Source organism: Camelina sativa, chromosome 1 (assembly GCF_000633955.1).
Source record: "Camelina sativa cultivar DH55 chromosome 1, Cs, whole genome shotgun sequence".
NCBI classification, from domain to species: domain Eukaryota; kingdom Viridiplantae; phylum Streptophyta; class Magnoliopsida; order Brassicales; family Brassicaceae; genus Camelina; species Camelina sativa.
The window spans coordinates 12,750,243-12,771,167 of record NC_025685.1 but is presented as its reverse complement, the minus strand read 5'-3'; the positions used below and the strand labels follow the sequence as shown (position 1 = coordinate 12,771,167).

General features: G+C 35.4%; 10 protein-coding genes across 11 annotated transcripts in view; 4 read left to right on the top strand and 6 right to left on the bottom strand.

Moving 5' to 3' along the window:
* The window catches only part of LOC104789202 (protein KRI1 homolog), a gene marked incomplete at its 3' end in the record, with an annotated part of 2,357 nt that extends 1,422 nt beyond the window's left edge, over positions 1-935 (bottom strand). The window contains 1 exon segment of the mRNA XM_010514936.2: positions 1-935. Within this exon segment, the coding sequence (XP_010513238.1) occupies positions 1-893 (893 nt within the window).
* LOC104789192 (glutamine--fructose-6-phosphate aminotransferase [isomerizing] 2) lies at positions 1,146-4,650 on the bottom strand. Its single transcript, XM_010514928.2, has 10 exons — positions 4,383-4,650; positions 4,097-4,269; positions 3,896-4,004; positions 3,640-3,785; positions 3,092-3,256; positions 2,525-2,882; positions 2,200-2,450; positions 1,994-2,108; positions 1,467-1,891; positions 1,146-1,377 (listed from the first exon to the last, which is right to left on the bottom strand). The coding sequence occupies exons 1-10, from the start codon at positions 4,585-4,587 to the stop codon at positions 1,294-1,296; spliced, it is 2,031 nt and encodes a 676-aa protein (XP_010513230.1). The 5' UTR covers positions 4,588-4,650; the 3' UTR covers positions 1,146-1,293.
* Positions 7,266-8,432, top strand: LOC104707365 (F-box protein At2g21930-like). The gene has a single exon (XM_010423703.1). The coding sequence runs from the start codon at positions 7,266-7,268 to the stop codon at positions 8,430-8,432; it is 1,167 nt and encodes a 388-aa protein (XP_010422005.1).
* On the bottom strand, positions 8,866-9,669 carry LOC104707358. Its single transcript, XM_010423693.1, has one exon. The coding sequence runs from the start codon at positions 9,667-9,669 to the stop codon at positions 8,866-8,868; it is 804 nt and encodes a 267-aa protein (XP_010421995.1).
* Positions 11,173-12,216, top strand: LOC104789181 (small EDRK-rich factor 2-like). The gene is made up of 3 exons (XM_019227826.1): positions 11,173-11,280; positions 11,693-11,795; positions 11,902-12,216. Exons 1-3 carry the CDS (start codon positions 11,274-11,276, stop codon positions 12,008-12,010), a joined length of 219 nt encoding a protein of 72 aa, XP_019083371.1. The 5' UTR covers positions 11,173-11,273; the 3' UTR covers positions 12,011-12,216.
* Positions 12,634-13,327, bottom strand: LOC104707351 (protein PHR1-LIKE 2-like; the record flags this gene model as incomplete). The annotated part of the gene is made up of 2 exons (XM_019229370.1): positions 13,213-13,327; positions 12,634-12,879 (listed from the first exon to the last, which is right to left on the bottom strand). Coding segments are annotated over exons 1-2 (282 nt in total), but the record flags the coding sequence as incomplete, so codon positions are not given.
* LOC104789171 (RING finger protein 215-like) lies at positions 16,077-16,894 on the top strand. The gene has a single exon (XM_010514909.1). It carries the CDS (start codon positions 16,149-16,151, stop codon positions 16,773-16,775), a length of 627 nt encoding a protein of 208 aa, XP_010513211.1. The 5' UTR covers positions 16,077-16,148; the 3' UTR covers positions 16,776-16,894.
* Positions 17,188-18,508, bottom strand: LOC104789141 (probable calcium-binding protein CML22). Of its 2 annotated transcripts, XM_010514883.2 has the most exons (5): positions 18,412-18,508; positions 18,068-18,268; positions 17,781-17,983; positions 17,523-17,703; positions 17,188-17,423 (listed from the first exon to the last, which is right to left on the bottom strand). In XM_010514883.2, exons 2-5 carry the CDS (start codon positions 18,261-18,263, stop codon positions 17,314-17,316), a joined length of 690 nt encoding a protein of 229 aa, XP_010513185.1. In that variant the 5' UTR covers positions 18,264-18,268; positions 18,412-18,508; the 3' UTR covers positions 17,188-17,313. The 2 variants fall into 2 exon arrangements, with proteins under 2 accessions (XP_010513185.1, XP_019083362.1); XM_019227817.1 differs by lacking the exon at positions 18,412-18,508 and having other exon boundaries at positions 18,068-18,392.
* Positions 18,572-19,238, bottom strand: LOC104707342 (protein PHR1-LIKE 2-like). The gene is made up of 2 exons (XM_010423672.2): positions 19,212-19,238; positions 18,572-19,144 (listed from the first exon to the last, which is right to left on the bottom strand). Exons 1-2 carry the CDS (start codon positions 19,236-19,238, stop codon positions 18,725-18,727), a joined length of 447 nt encoding a protein of 148 aa, XP_010421974.1. The 3' UTR covers positions 18,572-18,724.
* Positions 19,456-20,273, top strand: LOC104789150 (RING finger protein 215-like). The gene has a single exon (XM_010514890.1). It carries the CDS (start codon positions 19,528-19,530, stop codon positions 20,152-20,154), a length of 627 nt encoding a protein of 208 aa, XP_010513192.1. The 5' UTR covers positions 19,456-19,527; the 3' UTR covers positions 20,155-20,273.

Sequence of the window (20,925 nt, the reverse complement as noted above, 5' to 3'; positions counted from 1 at the left end):
TTCTTCCTCTGTGCCTTCCTAGCACTGTCCTTCTTCCTCACCGACCCATCCACAACCCTAGACTGACTAATAATTATCTCCCCAGCATTCTCTTCGTGCCTGTAGAGATTCTCATAATCCTCTTGATCCCAAACAGCTTCCTCGTCATCATCCAACTCATCCAACTCCGCCTCGTCTACTACGATCTTCTCTTTCTCCTTCCACAGCTGTTTCACCAAGTAATCTTTCAAAAACTGGTTCTCAAAATCCTCAGCTTTTTCACCAAAATACTCATCCATTTTCTTAGCCAACTCCTCGTTAACCTCCACATCATCATCATCTCCTTCCTTCTCTACAACTCTAAACAGATCATCATCATCACTCTCGTCCTCTCCAGTTTCCAAAGCATCAGTAACAGCCTTCCTCAATTCTCTCTGCCGCTCAGCGTAAGTCGTCACCTTCCTCTCCTCATCTTCCTCAACAAACTCAGGACCTTCCTCAAGCAAATGCTGTGCCTGAACATCTTTCAGATACATCTTCTTCTTCTTCTTTTCCTTCTTCTTCTTCTTCTTCTTCTTCTCATCTCCTTCACTACTCTCATCAGACTCATAGAACTTAGCATTTTTGTCCATAATCGAAGGATCCTTGTTCTTTACCTTAAGCAACACATCAACGAATCTGAGATCGCTTTCTGGGTTATCAAGATCATCATCAGGCTCAGATTCTGGCTCATCATCTTCCTCATCCACGATGAGACCTCTCTTCTTCATCTCCTCAAGTCGCTCCAGATCCACGCGATTCTTGTTGTGCAACAACCTCTTGCCGTACTCATCATCAACCTCGAAGCCTTTGATCTGTGAAAAGTCGCCGTCGTCGTCATCTGGTATCGCTTTCGGAATCGGCGGCCGCATCATGTAAAGGCTAGGGTTTTTGCAATTTACCTTTCGAATTGTTTTAGTCTTCCTCTCTGTTTTTTTATACGTCGATATTTATATAAAATCACTCATAGACCTCGTACTTTTCCGTATTCTCACAAATTAGTCTAAACTCTTCTTTAATGATATTAACACCTAACAATTTTTTTTAACACATGTTTTTGTTTTTGTTACTCGTTTTGGTTTGATACTTCGATATTAAAGTTTAGATTTGGTCTTTGTAGTATAAAGTACAAGCTGAACACAAAAATATCAAAATTTTATTGTTTCTTGACATAAATAGCGTGGCAAAGTGTAAACGATGGTAACATCAATAAAAACTCCATAGGCATGTGTGTGGGCAAAACTATACAAACTAGTATCATTCCCTTTAAGCTCTCTATTGAGTAGTCACACTCTTGGCCAGATTCCTCGGTTGATCAACGTTGTGACCTCTCAGAACAGTCAGATGATAAGCCAATAACTGCACACAAAGAACATAGACTTATTCACACGTCGAAAGCAGAAGAAGATACATAGATCATAGAGTGATGCAGAGATGAGTTTTTTTACCTGTAGTGGCACTATGTTGATAACAGGTTGTAAACAATCTTCCACTTGAGGAACTTCGATTGCACGACAAGATCCGCTAGAGCTTACCGAAGCAGCATCACCTTTAGAACACATTACTATTAATCTCCCTTTGCGTGCGTGAAGTTGCTGTATCACAGACTGTTGTTTGCTGAAACAAGCATCGCGAGTGGCGATCACAGCGATTGGGAGATTCTCATCAACTAAAGCTAAAGGTCCATGTTTCATTTCTCCTGCAAGTATACCTTCACTGTGCATTAGTGCTACTTCTTTTACTTTCAACGCTCCTTCTAACGCGGTTGCGTAGTTGTACCCTCTGCCAAACACAAGCAGTGACTGCTCGTCTATCAAAAGTTGCGCAAGATCTTTCATTTCATCGTCTAGCTTTAGTACTTCCCTAACCTTATCTGCTCAGTTTAAATAAGATAGATATACACAAAGTTGGTTGCAATTGCTTCAAAACAGTCTTAAGAAGAAGAAGTAACTTTTCTCTATATTGCTTGACTTACATGGCAAATCAAGTAGTCCATCAATTACAGCTTCCCGTTTCTTTTGGTTGGAGATTGTGTCACTTCCAATTGCTAAAGCTAGCATTACCATCACCACAATCTGACTTGTGTATGCCTGATAATGTTGGGGGAAAGCATAAGTTTTTTATAACCACCAAATCTTGAAAATATATGTACATATATGTTCAGAGATTCACGAAAATTACCTTTGTACTTGCCACACCAATCTCAGCTCCTGCGTTAATATGGACACCACAGTGTGTTTTTCTAGCTATTGAGCTCCCAACGGTGTTAGTTATGCCGACACATAATGCACCGTTTTCTTGAGCATAGGCCAAAGCAAGTAGTGTATCTGCAGTTTCACCAGACTGACTCACAAAAACTGCGGTATCTTCTCTGTATATTGGACCTTGCCGGTCCAATAGATCACTAGCGATCTCCATGCTGACTGGTATACCTATGGAAAAGAACCTAAGTTAAGCAGAGCCAATTCGAAATCAAGACAGCACATGATTATATAGTAGCAATTACCAGAGAGCTCTTCAAGGATAGGTCTTGATGCAAGAGCAGCGTTGTAACTTGTCCCACATCCAATAAAAACAATACGCCTGCTGCGTCTTATGGTCTTTAAGTGATCTTTCAAACCACCTAGGAGGACTGTTTTTGTTTTGCGTGAATCACCGCGAATAAGACGGCCTCTCATTGTAGTAGTTAAAGATTCTGGCTGCTCATGGATCTCTTTTTGCATGTAATGATCATATTTTCCCTTGTATATCTGCTCCACCTCCATCTCAAGAACAGATAAGGCACGTTCCACTGAAGCAGGTCTCGATAAACCATTAGGCCTTCCCCTCTCGTTTTCAAACTTAAGTATCGACACACCTCCATCCTGTTAATAAAAGTGGAAGTGGTGAGCACATATTAAGTGACCTGCATAGGTTACATGATAAGTGAACCACTTATACTCCAAATTGGATACACATGTTTCAGTTGCTACTTGTGAATGTTACATATATTCCCAGTGATCAGTCAATAAGATTCGTTATTCATATGCTAGAATTCCATATTGATGCTTTGTCTGGCAGGGAATGAATATACCTTGAGGTTAACAACTTCGCCATCTTCAATCACCAAAACTTTCTTTGTGTGCTCAACAAGAGCATGAGGATCACTTGATAGGAAAAACTCTTTGGGATGGTCATTCTTAGAAAGAAAGTGAGCATCCTGGAAAACATGACCATTGCTCTTGCCTTGATCTAGCTCCTACGAAAGCATGCATAAAGTAAGGTATACCGTAGTTGCTTACAAGCCGTAAAGGTTATGGTTCTGTAATTTAAAAAGGTGGAGAAGGAAATAAAGCTAGCAGATTTAAAACCGTGAGCCAGTTAGAATCTTAAATACCCAAAACAAGGTTAAGATGAAGCAACTCTGCCCTATTCCATACTAAAAGAATCAACTCTTGCTCTCATGAGTAAAAATTTGTAATCTCCCTATCATATAACAATTGCTATTTAGCCCTACAGGTTGTTCAAATGATATACAAAGCTTGATACAGACTCGCTAAACAAAACAACTGCTAAGCTAGATTTCAATCAAACAGAATGAAACAGCCCTATTGATTCTAGTGACAAAGAGTAACAACTTACTTTAACACCTAAAAGCAAAGGGCTACCAAGCTTGCACGCAATCAACTCATTCGGATAATGCCAGCTTTTAAATATAAGAGCATAAGCTCCTTCAAGATGCCTCATCACTTCAAAGACAACTTCACAGAATGTAACAGTATGTCCACCTACAAAATCATAAGAAAAATAAAATACATGAGCATGCTACCTAAAAAACAAAACAACACACTACTTAAAAATCTCATACACAATATGGATAACAGTATCAAGCAATTACCTTCTTCATTAGCTTTGTCAAAAACAAATTTAGCAAGCTTGGGAATTACTTCAGTATCTGTATCCGATTCAAAAGTAAACCCATGCCTCACTAAAGTTTCTTTCAACACCTAAACAAAACAAGAACAGAATCAAAAAACATGTTCTTTTTGCTCCCTTTATAAAGACATAAGACAAGAGACTCAGTTTTTCAAAAAAGAACCTCATAGTTAGTGATGACACCATTATGAACAACCAAAAAATCATCTCCAGGACCAGAAGATTGAGGATGACTATTCCTAGGAGCAGGTTCACCATGAGTAGCCCACCTCGTATGTGCAATCCCAGCATGAAAGTAGAAAACTTTGTCTAGGTTCAATTCCGTATTCGTAATCTCTGCAAAAACAAAACACAACACAACAAAATCATCAATAAAATAAAAAAGTCTTCGACTTTGGATTCAAAATCTAAAGATCCAAAATTTATAAATAAAGAAAAAAAAGAGCAACCTTCGTTAACGGAATTAACAAGTGATTCAATGTTTCCAGCTTGACGAAACACGAGGGGAGAAGAAGCATCAGAATTATCAATGGCGATTCCAGCAGAATCGTAACCTCTGTATTCAAGACGGCGAAGACCATTGAAGAGAACCTCGAGAATGTATCTTCTCTCTTTGTTCGCGTGAAAATTCAGATACGCGAAGATCCCACACATTTTTTTCTCTTTTTTTTTTTTTTTTTAATTACGAAGAATTGAGAGGGAAGATGAAGAAGAAGAAGAAGAATAAGTAGGAAGGAGGAGGAAGAAGAAGGGAAACGGTGAGATTCGTTTTTTAATTTTGACTCAGATTTGTTGGGATTTTTGACTTGTAATTATCAGCAACATGTTTGGATATTTCTGTCATTTTCAGGTTCTGTCAGGGGAGATGACATGTCTGTATCTGATTGGACTGACAACGAGTTGTTCTTTGTTTTGTAGGAGCCGAACCGCTACGCGTGGGTCACGTGATGATACGATTTTGAGGCCCCAACTCACCACCACCACTAGTAGAGTAGTCTGAGCCACGTTTTTCAAGCCGGGAGAGTTGAACTTTGGGGGTGCCTTAGTTATGGAGATATATTAGCCGGAAAAGTTGAACTTTGGGTGCATTAATTATGGAGTTAATAAGCCACTTAGATAATGGCCCCAAGTTCGCATTAATTAATTTTGGTTTTACAAAAACTTAAATATTTTTAACAGGATTGATTAGTAGTTTATATGATGTAGATTTTCTAAAAAATTATAACTTACTCATTATTAGAAAAAAAATCTGTTGGAATTCATTTCAGTAGATTCCATATAAAGATTTTTCAAATGATTATGCTTTTAAAATGTTACAGTTTAATGAAGTACATAAAATCTTGATGGATTAACACTAAATCTGTGAATGATTGAATAACCTAGCATTTGGATTCTCTTAAAATTTTTTTTTTTAACTCTGGATTTATTATTATTGATTGCAAATCATGAGAACTATTACGTATGATTCTACATGGACAATTCCTTCTGACTTTCAGCTGTACGGCGATAATTGCGCATCATTGAAGATCGTATGTAAATTTGCCTCTATTAATCTGCACAATTAATAAATCGCATTATCCGGGATTCAAACCCCAAACGTCCTGGTGTAGAAGCATTAATGAACCCTATGCCAACCACTGGGGCAAGGAAGCTTCCACAATTATGTTAAACTTCTATAAAAGATTTTCAGGTAATGATTAATGAAATATAGATTGTTGGCTAAAATTTTTGGTTTTCTAAATTTTGATAATGATTATACAGAGTAAAGAAAAAAAAAAGTAGGCGTAACCACAATGAACGATGTGGTGAACAAACCCGGATCAAAAGGTGTATTCAACTTGACATTTTAATTGATTTGTTTAAAATTTACAAATCATATGTTATTCAATCATGGATTTTAAAAAATCTATTAAAATCCACTATTATTGAACTGATTATTTAAAAATCTACTTTAAAATCCACTGTTATTCAAAACAGTTTGTTTTTATGGATTTGGATTTTCATAATTTTCATAAGTTTTAGGAATTCTATATGATTTGAGAGGATTTGTTTAGTTAAAAATACAGAAATCCAAATCTCATAGTTTTAGGTAGGATTTGAAATAATTTGAAATAATTTTACCATAAATCATATCAATTTCCCTAAAAGCTATCAAAATTCCAAATTTCCTAAATCCTATCAAATACTCCAAAATCATGGTTTTAATACCCCCTTAGTAATTTGAGCATGTCAAATTTTGGGATGTATCTTCTACCAGAGCATGTGTTACGGTCATCCTTTCTATCAAGTAAAGGGAACAAACTTTCAACTGGAGTACGTAATACCCTTGTAGTTTCAGGACATTTCTTTCAAGCCAGATTGCATATATCACACTAGCTAAGCGGATCCGTTGGAGCTTCATTTGAGGGGGATTTAAGGCAAACAAAAAACATGTCCGGTGTCCCAACTTTAAATTAAATCCCATGATAATATGATATGTATATCTATTAGGCACTAGGGATTAACTAAGGTCTAAGGGACTACGCAAGTACGCAACAATTTACACTTTTCTTCCTCATCAACAACTATCGAAGACGACGAAGAGGCCATGAAACTACGAAGCATACTACCATCGGTCCATCGTTGATGTATCTCCTAACCCTCTCGGTCTCGGTTCATGGTGATAAGGCTCAATATATGTCAACGATTATTATTTTTAGTTCGTCTCCGTTACTATATATTATGTAACATGAAACTGATTATATAAACTGATCATCTTAATGGAATTGGTTACAATATTAAACTGCAACCTAAAATACGATGTTGCAATGGGCAGCATCATAATGATCCTCAACTTTGCAACAACCATGTGTTATGTGTATGAATACTCACAAGTCACAACTATACAAGATCCCCTTTACCTCAGATTGTTTTATTTTTATTTATTGCATATTTTTCTGATTTTGCTTCCCTTGTCCCTTCCCTACCTGCCAAGTTGAGCAACACATGTATGAAATCATTACGTAATTCACAAAATCCAAATTAATCATTAGATTCCGTCCTTTTCCCATACTTAATATTTCTTAACTTTAAATTCAACACACACACACACACACAAAAAAAAAAAACATTATTTACAAAAGTAGAGAAACTCTCTGCCGTTTTAATCTTGAGATCCTTTCAAGTTTCGACCATTCCTCGATTGAAATAGTAAAACGGCACCACGTTTACATATATAACGGCAAAAAAACGCAACAAACTCATTCGTTTTCTTGATTTCTTCTTCTCCAAGAAAGGTTTTGCAAACCGAGAGACAAAATCGACGCCGCTCGTTCTTTCTTCACATCATCGCCATGAAAACAAAGAGAGGAAAGAATCTTGCAAAGACGAAGATCTCCGATGACCTGAGAACAAACAGAGCAAGGTTAGATCATATTCCGTTTGATCTCATTCCAAAGATACTCAAAGGCTTACCCGCTAAATCCCTAGCAAGGTTCCTCTGCTTATCGAAACAGTATGAATCCATCATCCGCAACAGTGATTTCATGAGATCGTACTTCATCAAGTCGTCTACTCGTCCCCAAACCCAAAGTCTCATCTTCACATGCGAAGACAAGAGTAACAGGAAGCGTCACTTCTTCTCTGTAGGGATTCGAGGTGACTCATCATCTTATGTAGCAACTTACCATATGAAATGTCTTTTGCATTGGTACACAACTGTTGCTCCCTCTGTTCATGGTTTGATTTGCTATGGACCTCCTCGTAAACTCATGGTGTACAACCCTAGCACGAGACGATCTGTTACTTTGCCTGAGATTGATTCTCGTAGGTTGGATATATACCATTATTACTTGGGTTATGATCCGATCAATGAAGATTACATAGTCATGTGTATGACGAAGTGTCGCAGTTTAGTTCCATTAGAGCTTAGGGTTTTGACGTTGAGGAAGAATGGTAATTCCTGGAGAATGATTCAAGATTGTCCTTCTGATCACTCTCCTCTGCCTCTTGATATATGTATCAATGGTGTGTTGTATTATGAAGCTTATCTTGATACAGATCCTTTTCTTCAGAACAAGCATCAAGGAGTCATGAGTTTCGATGTTAGGTCTGAGAAGTTTGAGCTTATAAGAGTACCAGAGACTGCTGCAGAGTTTACAAAGATGACAAGATACGAGGGAAAGCTTGCTGTCATGTCGTTTAAACCAGCTGGACTTTCTTGTACTTGTAGGATTGATTTGTGGGTTCTAGAGGATGCTGCGAAACATGAATGGTGCAACAAGGTGTTTGCTTTAGATCTCTGTATAACTGATTGGTATCTTCAAGCCTTTTGTCTCACTGATGCAGGTGAGTTTGTTTTCGGACCAGACACTTTGAGTGAACCACCGTTTTATGTTCTCTATTATGATCCCAAGAAAAACAGTTTCAGAAAAGTCTACATAGAAGGAATCACAAAACATTGGGGTGAAACTGTAATCTCTATCTTCTCTGGTCAGGTTGAGAATCTCATGTTTCTCTAAAGAGTGTGCTGGCTCGTTTAGTCCTGATCATTATCTCCACTGAAAATGTTGTTCTTCGGTTGTAGTTGAGCTTCATCTAGTTACTTTGGGAGGTTTCATAATATTTTGTATGTTTTGGTGACAATGCCTCTGGTTGCTTAGTGTTGGCGCTGTTGCAGCTTTTTAATAGTTCAAGGACTACTCCTCTGTTTTGAACTTGTGCATTACTCTCTCTCTGTTTGTATACTGTGTAACCTCTCAACGCAATGTATAACCTTTGTGTTTGCGTCTACGTTTTTTTGTATTTTGTGATATGTGAACAATAATACCATGACAAAACACATCTTTACTAAATCTTACCATGAACAATCAGGTTTCATCAAAAGCCAAAATATACATAGATACAAATTAATACTTTCATTAACACAAAAAGAAAACATTCTACTACATCAAATCAAAACACAACCAATGATTCATTCACCTTGCGCACCTTCTCAAGAGACCTTCCTCTGTTCTTGAGAAACGCGTTGTACTTCCACTGCAGATCTGGTAAGATTCTCCGTACCGCAAGTTTCGGATCTTTCTCGAATCCTCGTGGCAACCCTCTACGCCGTTGTTTGTAAAACTGTCTGACGGCTCCATAAACACCCACCTCCGGCTTCTTATCATCCTCAGCCTCCGCGAACTTAATGGCTGCTTCAATGGCATGAAAGTACATGTCATCTTTGAACAACTCGTCCTCTTCCTCACGCGTAATCTCATCTCGTTTCTCGACTTGTACTAAGCCGTGGTCGAGTAGGATCCTCCTAAACTCCTTTTTCAGATTAGGGTATTCTCGTAACATTAGGTCAACTTCTTCCTTGAGAGTCTTCACGTCTTGATGTTGCTTATGTCTCACGAAAGCCTCTATAAACCCTACTCGTAACCCCTCGCACTCGCTCCTCAACGACTTTAAGAACTCCTTTATTCGTTTCAGATTCTTCGGATCGACAACGGTCTCGTCTCGACGATAATCCGTATCCAAATCCTTCAAAACTCGATCGAAGGCGGTGAGCAAAACGTCGCAGTTCTTGAAAATAGCCGTGATTTGGTTTCTGAGACCGACTAAGTTCAGAGATCCGGAATGGTAAAGTTTGATTGCAGTGGTGTATTGAAGGTAGATTCCTCTGTGGTTTGTTTCTTCATCAGTCTCTTTTATCATTCTCAGGAACTCGCAAACTCGCTCATACTCTTCTTGCGACATTCTTGTTCTAGCCATTATTCTCATTAGATTTTTGATTTTCTTCTGTCGTTGTAACTTTTGTTGAGTTATGAAAAAAAGAAGGTAAAGCTTCTTCTCTATTTAAAGAGTAGGAGGGTTTTAAAAAAAGGAAAATCCTAAACCTAATTCAGTCAATACTTTAATAATTATTAATTTGGTAAGTAATTAATTATTAGATAAAAAAATGGAAATTTTTCATTGACCAGTACTTTGGTAATGTATTAATAACAGCATTAGATAGCGAAATAGATTCAACATTGATAAACTTTAAACAAAACCATAAATAAATAGATTCAAAACAAAACCTTAAAAATGGCTAAGTTCCTTTATCATCTTTATTGCATTTCAACTTTTTTATTTGAAACTCAGTAGTTTTCCAATGTAAAATTTGCTAATCTGTTTCTTTCTATTGATTTGTGAATCGTTTTTAAAAAATAAATATATTTTTGTGAATCGATTTGGTAAAATAGTTTTGTACGTTTTGTTTCTTTCAGGCAAAGGAATTAGAAAATCCATCAGAACCAATCCACAAGGTATTCATTAAAACTAAAAATAAAAAAATTAGGAATCATCATAAAGCCAATATATTAGAAATATGTCTTAGGTATAAAAGTATATATATTTATAATTTATATTCTTTCAAAATTATTTTTTTCAGGAAGGAGGAGAGGGTTCACTTGGTATTGGAGGTAATATTTGTTTATCAAAGTTTTATCCATTTATAAAACTGATAAATGGTGAGTGAAATATAAACTTTTTAATCCATTCAATGAGTAAAATTTGGATTTCAAAATTGTTTAACTCATATTTACATAAATTTTGGATTCAACCCGAAAAAGAAATATATATATATATATATATATATATATATATAAGTAGAATATCTTTCGAAACGTAAACATTTTTTATTATTAAATTAAATTATACAATCAAGTCCTAATTTTAAAGGATAAAGAAATAAAAAGAACAATCAATTTTTGCCAAAGTTTCATGTGTGAGTCAGTCAATCATCTTGAAAGGATAAGAAAAATAATAAAAATGATGTCATGTTTTATGCATGAGATTACATATGTCATTGAGTCTATATTTAAAGTGTAAGTGTTGATAACATTTTATATACAGGACTATTTTTATGATAATGAAAACAATGAAATTCAATTGTAAGTTAGATTAAAAATGACATAAAAAGCAAAAATTTCCAAAACAAAGTTAGTAATTTTTAATTAAAAAAGTTTTGGGAAAAATACAAAAATTATAAAGATATATATTTTGCATTTTGTGTTTGTAATTTTACTTTTTTTTTAAAAACTTTAAATTGCTATAAATGGTCCCAATTAATCTACCTTTTAAAAAATGGGAAAACCAAAAACCGAACCAAACGGTTAAAGAAAACCGAGCTCCAGGAGCCTAGAAATTTCGATTACCAATGGAAATTACGATTTTGGGACTTAAACAAAAAAAATTGTTATAAATAATGGAATTAATTCCGTCAATCTTCTTCGTTGTCTGGCTTTTCTTTAGTTGCGCACCGTCGGGGATCTCTCTGATCTCTCTCAAGATCGCTTCTACGCTACCGGCCGCAGATCTCTCTCACACCCATCATGACTCATATCCTTCTCAAATTCGTTTGTTCTCTCAATCTGGTTTCTTTAGCTCCAGTTTGGTTTTTCTTTATTTGGGTTCTGTGTTTTTTTGTTAACGCGAATGTTCAATTGCGAAACTTGGGTTCTGTTTTTTTTTTTTGCGTGTTCTACAAGATGGAAAAGACCTAAATTTTGTAAATTTTTTAGGGTTTTGTTTTTGGATTAGTTGTTTCATTGATTTCTCCGTATTGAATCGTATGGTTTTGAAGTTTGTACCTAGACGGGTAGCTTTTGGATTGTTCTTTCACGAGTTCTAATGCAGATCTCTGAATATTTGATGCAAGGGTTTGCTATATTTTGTGTGCTGCTTTTATATCGATTTTAATCAGAAACTAGTGTTGTTTTCTTTGATTCTGTGGCTTTTGCGAATTTTGCACGAGGAAGTCAAAGAGAGCGTGACCGTGAAAGGGCTCTAGCTCGTACCGGAGGCAAAGGAAGGACTAAAGATGATGGATTAACTCCAGAGCAACGCCGTGAGAGGTAACCCATTTTTCGTATTTGTTCTTCTTGGATCTGAGTACAACGCTAATTTCTCTATGGTGTTTATCGATTCCTTTGTGCTGTGTGTGTTTGTTATCTGATAAAGGGATGCGAAAGCATTGCAAGAGAAGGCAGCAAAGAAGGCTGCTCAAGCAGCAGCAGCAGCAGCTAGTTCTGGAGGAGGTGGCAAAGGAAACAATAATTCTAAGAAATGATGATCAATCAATGCCTCCATATGTCTGTAACTTCTTTCTTTTGATGTTTGATTGGGAGTTTCATATCACTTGAGTATTTACTTTGGTTATCCAATGACTCATCCAGTACATTTGTATCCAAATTCTTGTCCTTTATGGAGTTCAACAGATCTTGCTACTTGGACTTGTTTGATAGAATGTTTGAAGGAGTGGTCGGGTTGTGATTATTATTGAAAAATAATGAATTCGACAAGCTTTATAGTATCATGTTGATAATAGAGTAAATATGTTTCTTAGGTGCTCTTATAGTAATCATCTGCATCATCAAGACCAACCCAACTCATGAAAGCAAATAGAAACTCTCTAAAACCCACTTTCCCTTTTCTTCCCCAATCCATTTCTTCTGCAACACACAACGAACAGATAGAATCCAGTGAGTAAATCGAATTCTTGTAAATAAATAAAGAGGAGAGAAGAGTTGTCCATGATTTATATGTACCAAATCTCATGTTGGTGACATGTGAAGGAGATCTCTCTAAAGGATAATCTTCGTTGTTCGGTGTCTTTATCACATCAGCCTTGTTCATTTTCCCTTTACCATCTTTGTCCAAAAACAAGAACACTTCAACTATTGGATCAAATATAGACATTGCTACTGCAAGCTCTGACAACGATGGCATCATCATTATCTTTGTTGCATCAAAGAATGGAACTGTTGTTCCTTGAGAGACATTGGAAAATTTGATGGCTAGCTCTGATAGCTCTTCCCTAGCAGCTTCAAGCCCAGCAAAAGCAGCAGCTTGTTCGTCAAAGGCTTTGCAAGCTTTTTCAAGAATTGATTGCAGGTACTTTCCTTGGGCCTCTATCCTCAGCTGGAGTCTCCGTTGCACCTGCCCATACTAAAAGATCAATCAAAGGTTTGCATTTACACAGCACAGTCTGTTCCATTCCTACAAATGTGGCCACTGTTTCAGTCTCAAGGGCGCGTTTGTTCATTCTAATAAGGTAAATATCCAGGACAGATGGAAACAAGGAGCACTGTTCATATGTACAGCAAAGAAAGAAGAATAATTTGGTAACAACCACATCCTAATTTTTGGATTGGACATTGGTTAAGAACTTAGGATAACAATTCTACTATAATTTGTCACTTTTGAGTCAAACTTGTTGTAAATATGGGGGTTTGTATCTTCAAGAGCAACTGGCATAAGAAATGAACTAACCTCCAATTGCTCGTGTAGTCTTCTTTGGACGTCCATCTGAGCACGTAGAGCTTCAGTGACTTGGTAACTCCTGGCATGAAAACAAATAAGGATGGATTCATACAAATGTAATTAACTAACCAGCCAGTAACAGAGAAATGAGAGGAAAAGTTCAAATGTAACCATACTCGTTCTGCTCCTGCTGCGCCAATCTTCATGATAACTCTGTTTTTTTCTTTTGTTAGGTTTCAATAATCTTATTATATAAACCTTGGCTCTCAAAGTTAGTAACTCACTAGATCGTGACACATGTTAGTTTTAACGATCAAAGATTAAAGTTAAAAACTCAATTGATCGTGACACGTGTCAATTTTAACGATTAAATATCAAAGTTAGTAACTCATAAGATCGTGACAAGTGTCAATATTAACGATCATAAATCACAGTTTTCAAGCTTGGTAAAACAAGACATAAGATAATTGTAATCTTATTATATTTAAAAAAAAACAATGATAAATATATTATGTGTCATCCATATCAAAGTTTCACTGTTACAAAGATTCTCAACCACTACATGGTAAAATAAATATACTATGTGTCATCCATATTTGGTCGTATAATTATACTATATAACCTAACACATTAAATTTTATGTTTTTGTTTGCACAAAAAAATAAAAAATAATTTTTATGTCTCTAATGGTTAGCCAATTTCGGACAACAAGATTTGTGAAGGCACATGCAAAGAAAACGAATATCATGAAGAACTGGTTGGCAGTCTTAGGAAAAAAGCTTGAATTGAAGTCTGAAGTAATCTTTTTATTATGTTAAAAAATTTATCATATAAAGTTGGATTTTTAAATTAGCTATTACCATGATCATGACATGTGTCAAGTATACTGATAAGATGTTGACACATGTCAAAAAATTATTATTTTTCAAAACAGTTAATTAAGAAAATAACATTAAATCTAAATAAAATTTACATGTTTATATCTAAAAAAATCTAAATCAAAAAGCAAAATTAAAACAAACTAATCTATTTTCCATTGTATGCTACTATATTATACGTGTTTTTTCAATAAGATTTTGACATATATAAACAAAAAAATAATTCCATAAGCATGTATATTATTATTAATAAATAAATAGTGAATAACAAATCTAAAAAGAATAACGGAAGTTATGTCAAAAGAATTATTGTTTTTGAAACATAATATGACAGCTAATTAAGAAATAACATTATATCTACATAACATTTCATGTTTATATCGAAAGATTTGATCTTTGTTTTTTTTCTGATATAATTTTGCCGATCTATTGCGTGGGTCTTTGATTCATGCGGATTTTTCAATGAAAGCTATCAGATGCAATGAAATGAAATCGAAGTATACAATGCCTGCTAATTTAATCGAGGATGGAGACACTGATGGAGGTTCTAAAAGTGATTCTACAGTTAGTAGCATTATAAATTTGGAAGATAAGTCGGTGGTTGACGTTTCTGGTTAAAATTTAGAGTTTCTTTTCTGAATAATGTTTATGATTCCGGTACTGAAACAAGAGCTGTTTGATCGAGTAATTGAGAAGTGGTTTCAAATTTGGGAAGTTGGAACGGTATACAATTTTAAAATTGGTTTCAAACTGGATTTATGTGGTTTTCTATCGGATTAGGTTCGTAAACCGTTTAAACCAGGTATATGGAGAAATATATGAGAACTTTTGATTCAGGTTAAAATTAGTTGAGAATGTATGATTCGAAAATATTTGAGACGAGATCATAACTTTAAGTTGTTTTGGTACAATTGGATACTTCTGAATAGTAAATAGGTCGTTGATCCTTAACATAATTATGACATATGTCATGTTTTGGATTGTATATAAAGTTTCTATTTTGTATATCTGAATTATCTAAGACTTATATATACCATCGTGATTATAATTTTTAAATTTTATTTTTATTATATTATATTAACCTTTCAATTTCTCAACTTTTTTTGGGTTAGTCATAAAGTCATTGTAATCGAGTAGATAATTTTTACCAGTTGTTCATCCAAAATATCTTTGGAAGAAAAAACACTTCTTGGTTAAAGAACTTATGTCACAAAAATTTATTAGTAATTATAAGAAATATAATTATGCCAAAATGAAAGTGAAGCAACATAAAATTTGTTTAATTTGTTTAGAAGACATTTTATAGGTGGTGATAAAGAGCATACTTTAACAATAAAATAATTTTGGGTGTAAGAACATATTTTTAATGGTAAAACATAGAGTAACATTGTACGTGGTTACTTATTAGATGTTTCTTTGATGAATTTCTTGTATGTAAAATATTTTGTGAATAAGTTGTGAAACGTTTTTGAAATTTGACAATAATAATATTTGTAATGATGAATATTTGACAAAAGTTTTAGTGGAATATAATTTAGTTTTAGATTATTGTAATAATTGTTATAATATATTAAAAATAGATAAATATAAATAAATGTATGAAGATAAATACAAATATTCTCTAACTTAAAATTATTTATATATTTACTTTATGAAATAAAAAAAATTATATATTTTTTGAAAAGTGTTTAAAGTTTAAAATTTATTTTTTTTTCAACAATTTTTAAACCCACACACATCGTGCAGCCCTTATCTAGTTAAATTATAAACCACATAGGAAACCTAATTTGGTTTTAAGTTCGTACAACGAGATATGTTTTACCAACAAACAAAAAGCAAAAAGCAAATTTAACAAATAAAATTTAACGAGCGTTAATCAAAAATTGCTTTAAAGAAAAAGAAAAGGAAATTACATTAACGCGTTTAGGGTTCCGAATAAATTATATAAACAGAGTATTGCTTCTATCTATAAATATAACACAACACACACGAAACCTTACGACTCATCCATCTTTCACTCTGTCTCTGACTCTGAGTTTTATTTTTCTGATTTCTTCACTGCGACAAATGGATACTGAATCATTCAGACTCGATATTCATCTAGCCGCTACGTCTCAAGATCCGTCGTTAGGGTTATTAAGCACGGTGAAAATCACTGTAAAGAGAGGGTACTTCGAGGTGTTTATCATAGAGAAGAACGATGATCATCGTAGCATCAAGAGTGTCGGATCTTACCGGGATTCTCCACCAGGTCCAGACTCAAAACTCATTCTGAAACTCCGAACCTTCGAGCCTAAGGACGTCTATCGAACCCTCCATAGCCAACTCCACGATAATCTCTTGTCCGAATACATAGCTGATGAGATTGTAGTCCAAGCCCTACGACAAAGAAGCAAAAGTTCTAACTTGCCATTGACACAACAACCTTTATTCATGAAAGGCACTGTCAAACTGACACAGAAGGTGTACAACGTTGTGCGTCGCAACTCTGCTCTGTCTCTGTCTCTGTCGGCAACAAATTTGACGACTTGTGCCATCTGTTTGGAAGATCTGGATCTGTCTAGAACCGAGGATTACTGCCACGTGCCTAACTGCTCGCATTGTTATCATGAAGAATGTCTCAATAAGTGGGTAGATCGATCTAATGGCACATGCCCTCTCTGTCGCGAACTATTTGACGAAGAGTCTAATTAGGGTTTCAAAATTTGTTTTATTATCTTGTGGTCTTAATGATTTGCTAATTTGTATTTCTTTTTATGTAATGATGTTGATAGTCTTTGTATGCAACATGTAATGCGGTTCGATTTAATGAAATTAATGAGATTTTTTACACTTGAAGTTCAAATTTATAATTTCATCTACAAAGTTTGATTCAGTCTGCAACATATGTCTCATCATTGACTTAAAAACACATTTTGTTTCAGAAAAAGAGAAGCAACTTTGAACTTTTTGATTACGGTTTACCAAATTGAAGGAAACAAGGAAACAATCCAAGAATAGCAGAGTTTCAGAATTGAACTAGACGTGATCCTAGGTTCTAGATATTGAAAACATCTTGCCACTTGGACTTGTTGATAGCATGTTTGAAGGATTGGTCGGGTTGTGATTATAAAGATGATCATATGATCATAGTTATTTAAAAAGAATGAATTAGACAAGCTTTATAGTATCATGTTGATAATAATAGAGTACAGGTATATGTACATATGAAACCAAATGTTCAAGTTGTTTCTTAACTGTTCATATAGTAATCATCTGCATCATCAAGACCAACCCAACTCATGAAAGCAAATAGAAACTCTCTAAAACCCACTTTCCCTTTTCTTCCCCAATCCATTTCTTCTGTACCACACAAAGAACAGATAGAAGAATCCAATGAGTTAATCGAATTCATCTAGATAAATAAAGAGAAGAGAAGAGTTGTGCATGGTTTATATGTACCAAATCTCATGTTGGTGACATGTGAAGGAGATCTCTCTAAAGGATAGTCTTCGTTGTTCAGTGTCTTTATCACATCAGCCTTGTTCAGTTTCCCTTTACCATCTTTGTCCAAAAACAAGAACACTTCAACTATTGGATCAAATATAGATTCAACCAACTTCGGACCCATCTCTCTCGATTCCTAAGAAAAAACACAACATAATTTAGACTGAACATGATACAATTTATCTATCATCCTGCTGTCATTTGATTAATTACCGCGTTGGATTCAGAGGAAGGTTTTGATAGAAGATAGATGAGGCAGAGAAGGACTATAAACTCATTGAACTGTATCCCTTTGCTTCCATCAACATCACACCATCCATATAAGCCTTTTACTTCTTCATCTGATAAACTTAGCTGTAGTTCTTCTAAGCATTTCTTCAGCTCCTCTATATCGATTGTCCCGTTACTATCATTATCTGCGAATATTTGCAGAACAAAAATGTTTAAAACTAAAACCAGAGGAATCTTGATGAAAGGTGAATAATCTCAAGAAAACATACCGTAGGATTCGAAAACGTTTCTGATGTTTCTTAATCCTTCTCTTAGCTTAGGAAACTTCATGATTATTGAATCCATAGACTTTAGACTCTTGTGTCCCGGATAAATCCTCCGGCTCTCCACCATCTTCCTTGCAAGCTTCGCATCCAGCTCCGCGTACTTCTTGTTGTTCTCCGACTTAACACAGCAGCAAATCATGCTCCCTACACGGTTTTTGTATGTTAAAACTTTTGTATTTTAGAACTCACCAATGTTAATTTGATGTTCGTTGTAAAGAAGGATGAGAGGAACAAGGCGTAAAAGTACATAAAGTAAAGCATAAAAGCATAATGAAGAAAGGCATTACGAATAGTAGCAAAGTTAAAGGCTCAAACTTTGGTGGCCCTTTCATCATTTCAATGTTTATAATATCATCAATGGATCTTTTTCTTATATCTTTATAGTTTCTTCTACCTTTAAACCCTTTCACTTGAATACAAGAATAATTTTTAAAGGCAAGGTTTAAAGGAAACTCTAAAGCTTCAGCTTCAACATTAAATATATACATGAGTAGGCTAAGACGAAATTTTGATGACAAGTTTATATCGAATAATACAGGCCCCTCAAAGCAAGTAAAGAAGAGTTTAATCTTATCTCTACCTTTCCCATCTTCCTAAACTTTATCCAATGGTACTACTAGGCATAATCCAGCCAGATTCATACCCAACGCCCATATTGTCTCCACGTTGCCGTTTCTTCATCGATGCAGCAGATATCGAGCTCCCATTAGTGACGGAAGTCAGAGAGCTTTCCACGGAACAGTTGGTTGTGATGTTGTTTTTGTTGTCTATTGCTACTGCAAGCTCTGACAAAGATGGCATCATCATCATCTTTGTTGCATCAAAGAACGGAACTGTTGTTCCTTGAGAGACATTGGAAACTTTGATGGCTAGCTCTGATAGCTCTTCCCTAGCAGCTTCAAGCCCAGCAAAAGCAGCAGCTTGTTCGTCAAAGGCCTTGCAAGCTTTTTCAAGAATTGATTGCAGGTACTTTCCTTGGGCCTCTATCCTCAGCTGGAGTCTTCGTTGTACCTGCCCATACTAAAAGACCAATCAAAGGTTTGCATTTACACAGCACAGTCTGTTGTATTCCTATAAATGTGGCCACTATCTCAGTCTCAAGGTGTTTGTTCATTCTAATAAGGTAAAGATCCAGGACGGATGGAAACAAGGAGCACTGTTTTTATGAACAGCAAAGAAAGAAAGAATAATTTGGTAACAACCACATCCTAATTTTTGGATTGAACATTGGTTAAGAACTTAGGATAACAATTCTACTCTAATTCTTCAAGATCAATGGCATAAGAAATGAANTGCTTCTATCTATAAATATAACACAACACACACGAAACCTTACGACTCATCCATCTTTCACTCTGTCTCTGACTCTGAGTTTTATTTTTCTGATTTCTTCACTGCGACAAATGGATACTGAATCATTCAGACTCGATATTCATCTAGCCGCTACGTCTCAAGATCCGTCGTTAGGGTTATTAAGCACGGTGAAAATCACTGTAAAGAGAGGGTACTTCGAGGTGTTTATCATAGAGAAGAACGATGATCATCGTAGCATCAAGAGTGTCGGATCTTACCGGGATTCTCCACCAGGTCCAGACTCAAAACTCATTCTGAAACTCCGAACCTTCGAGCCTAAGGACGTCTATCGAACCCTCCATAGCCAACTCCACGATAATCTCTTGTCCGAATACATAGCTGATGAGATTGTAGTCCAAGCCCTACGACAAAGAAGCAAAAGTTCTAACTTGCCATTGACACAACAACCTTTATTCATGAAAGGCACTGTCAAACTGACACAGAAGGTGTACAACGTTGTGCGTCGCAACTCTGCTCTGTCTCTGTCTCTGTCGGCAACAAATTTGACGACTTGTGCCATCTGTTTGGAAGATCTGGATCTGTCTAGAACCGAGGATTACTGCCACGTGCCTAACTGCTCGCATTGTTATCATGAAGAATGTCTCAATAAGTGGGTAGATCGATCTAATGGCACATGCCCTCTCTGTCGCGAACTATTTGACGAAGAGTCTAATTAGGGTTTCAAAATTTGTTTTATTATCTTGTGGTCTTAATGATTTGCTAATTTGTATTTCTTTTTATGTAATGATGTTGATAGTCTTTGTATGCAACATGTAATGCGGTTCGATTTAATGAAATTAATGAGATTTTTTACACTTGAAGTTCAAATTTATAATTTCATCTACAAAGTTTGATTCAGTCTGCAACATATGTCTCATCATTGACTTAAAAACACATTTTGTTTCAGAAAAAGAGAAGCAACTTTGAACTTTTTGATTACGGTTTACCAAATTGAAGGAAACAAGGAAACAATCCAAGAATAGCAGAGTTTCAGAATTGAACTAGACGTGATCCTAGGTTCTAGATATTGAAAACATCTTGCCACTTGGACTTGTTGATAGCATGTTTGAAGGATTGGTCGGGTTGTGATTATAAAGATGATCATATGATCATAGTTATTTAAAAAGAATGAATTAGACAAGCTTTATAGTATCATGTTGATAATAATAGAGTACAGGTATATGTACATATGAAACCAAATGTTCAAGTTGTTTCTTAACTGTTCATATAGTAATCATCTGCATCATCAAGACCAACCCAACTCATGAAAGCAAATAGAAACTCTCTAAAACCCACTTTCCCTTTTCTTCCCCAATCCATTTCTTCTGCACCACACAAAGAACAGATAGAAGAATCCAATGAGTTAATCGAATTCATCTAGATAAATAAAGAGAAGAGAAGAGTTGTGCATGGTTTATATGTACCAAATCTCATGTTGGTGACATGTG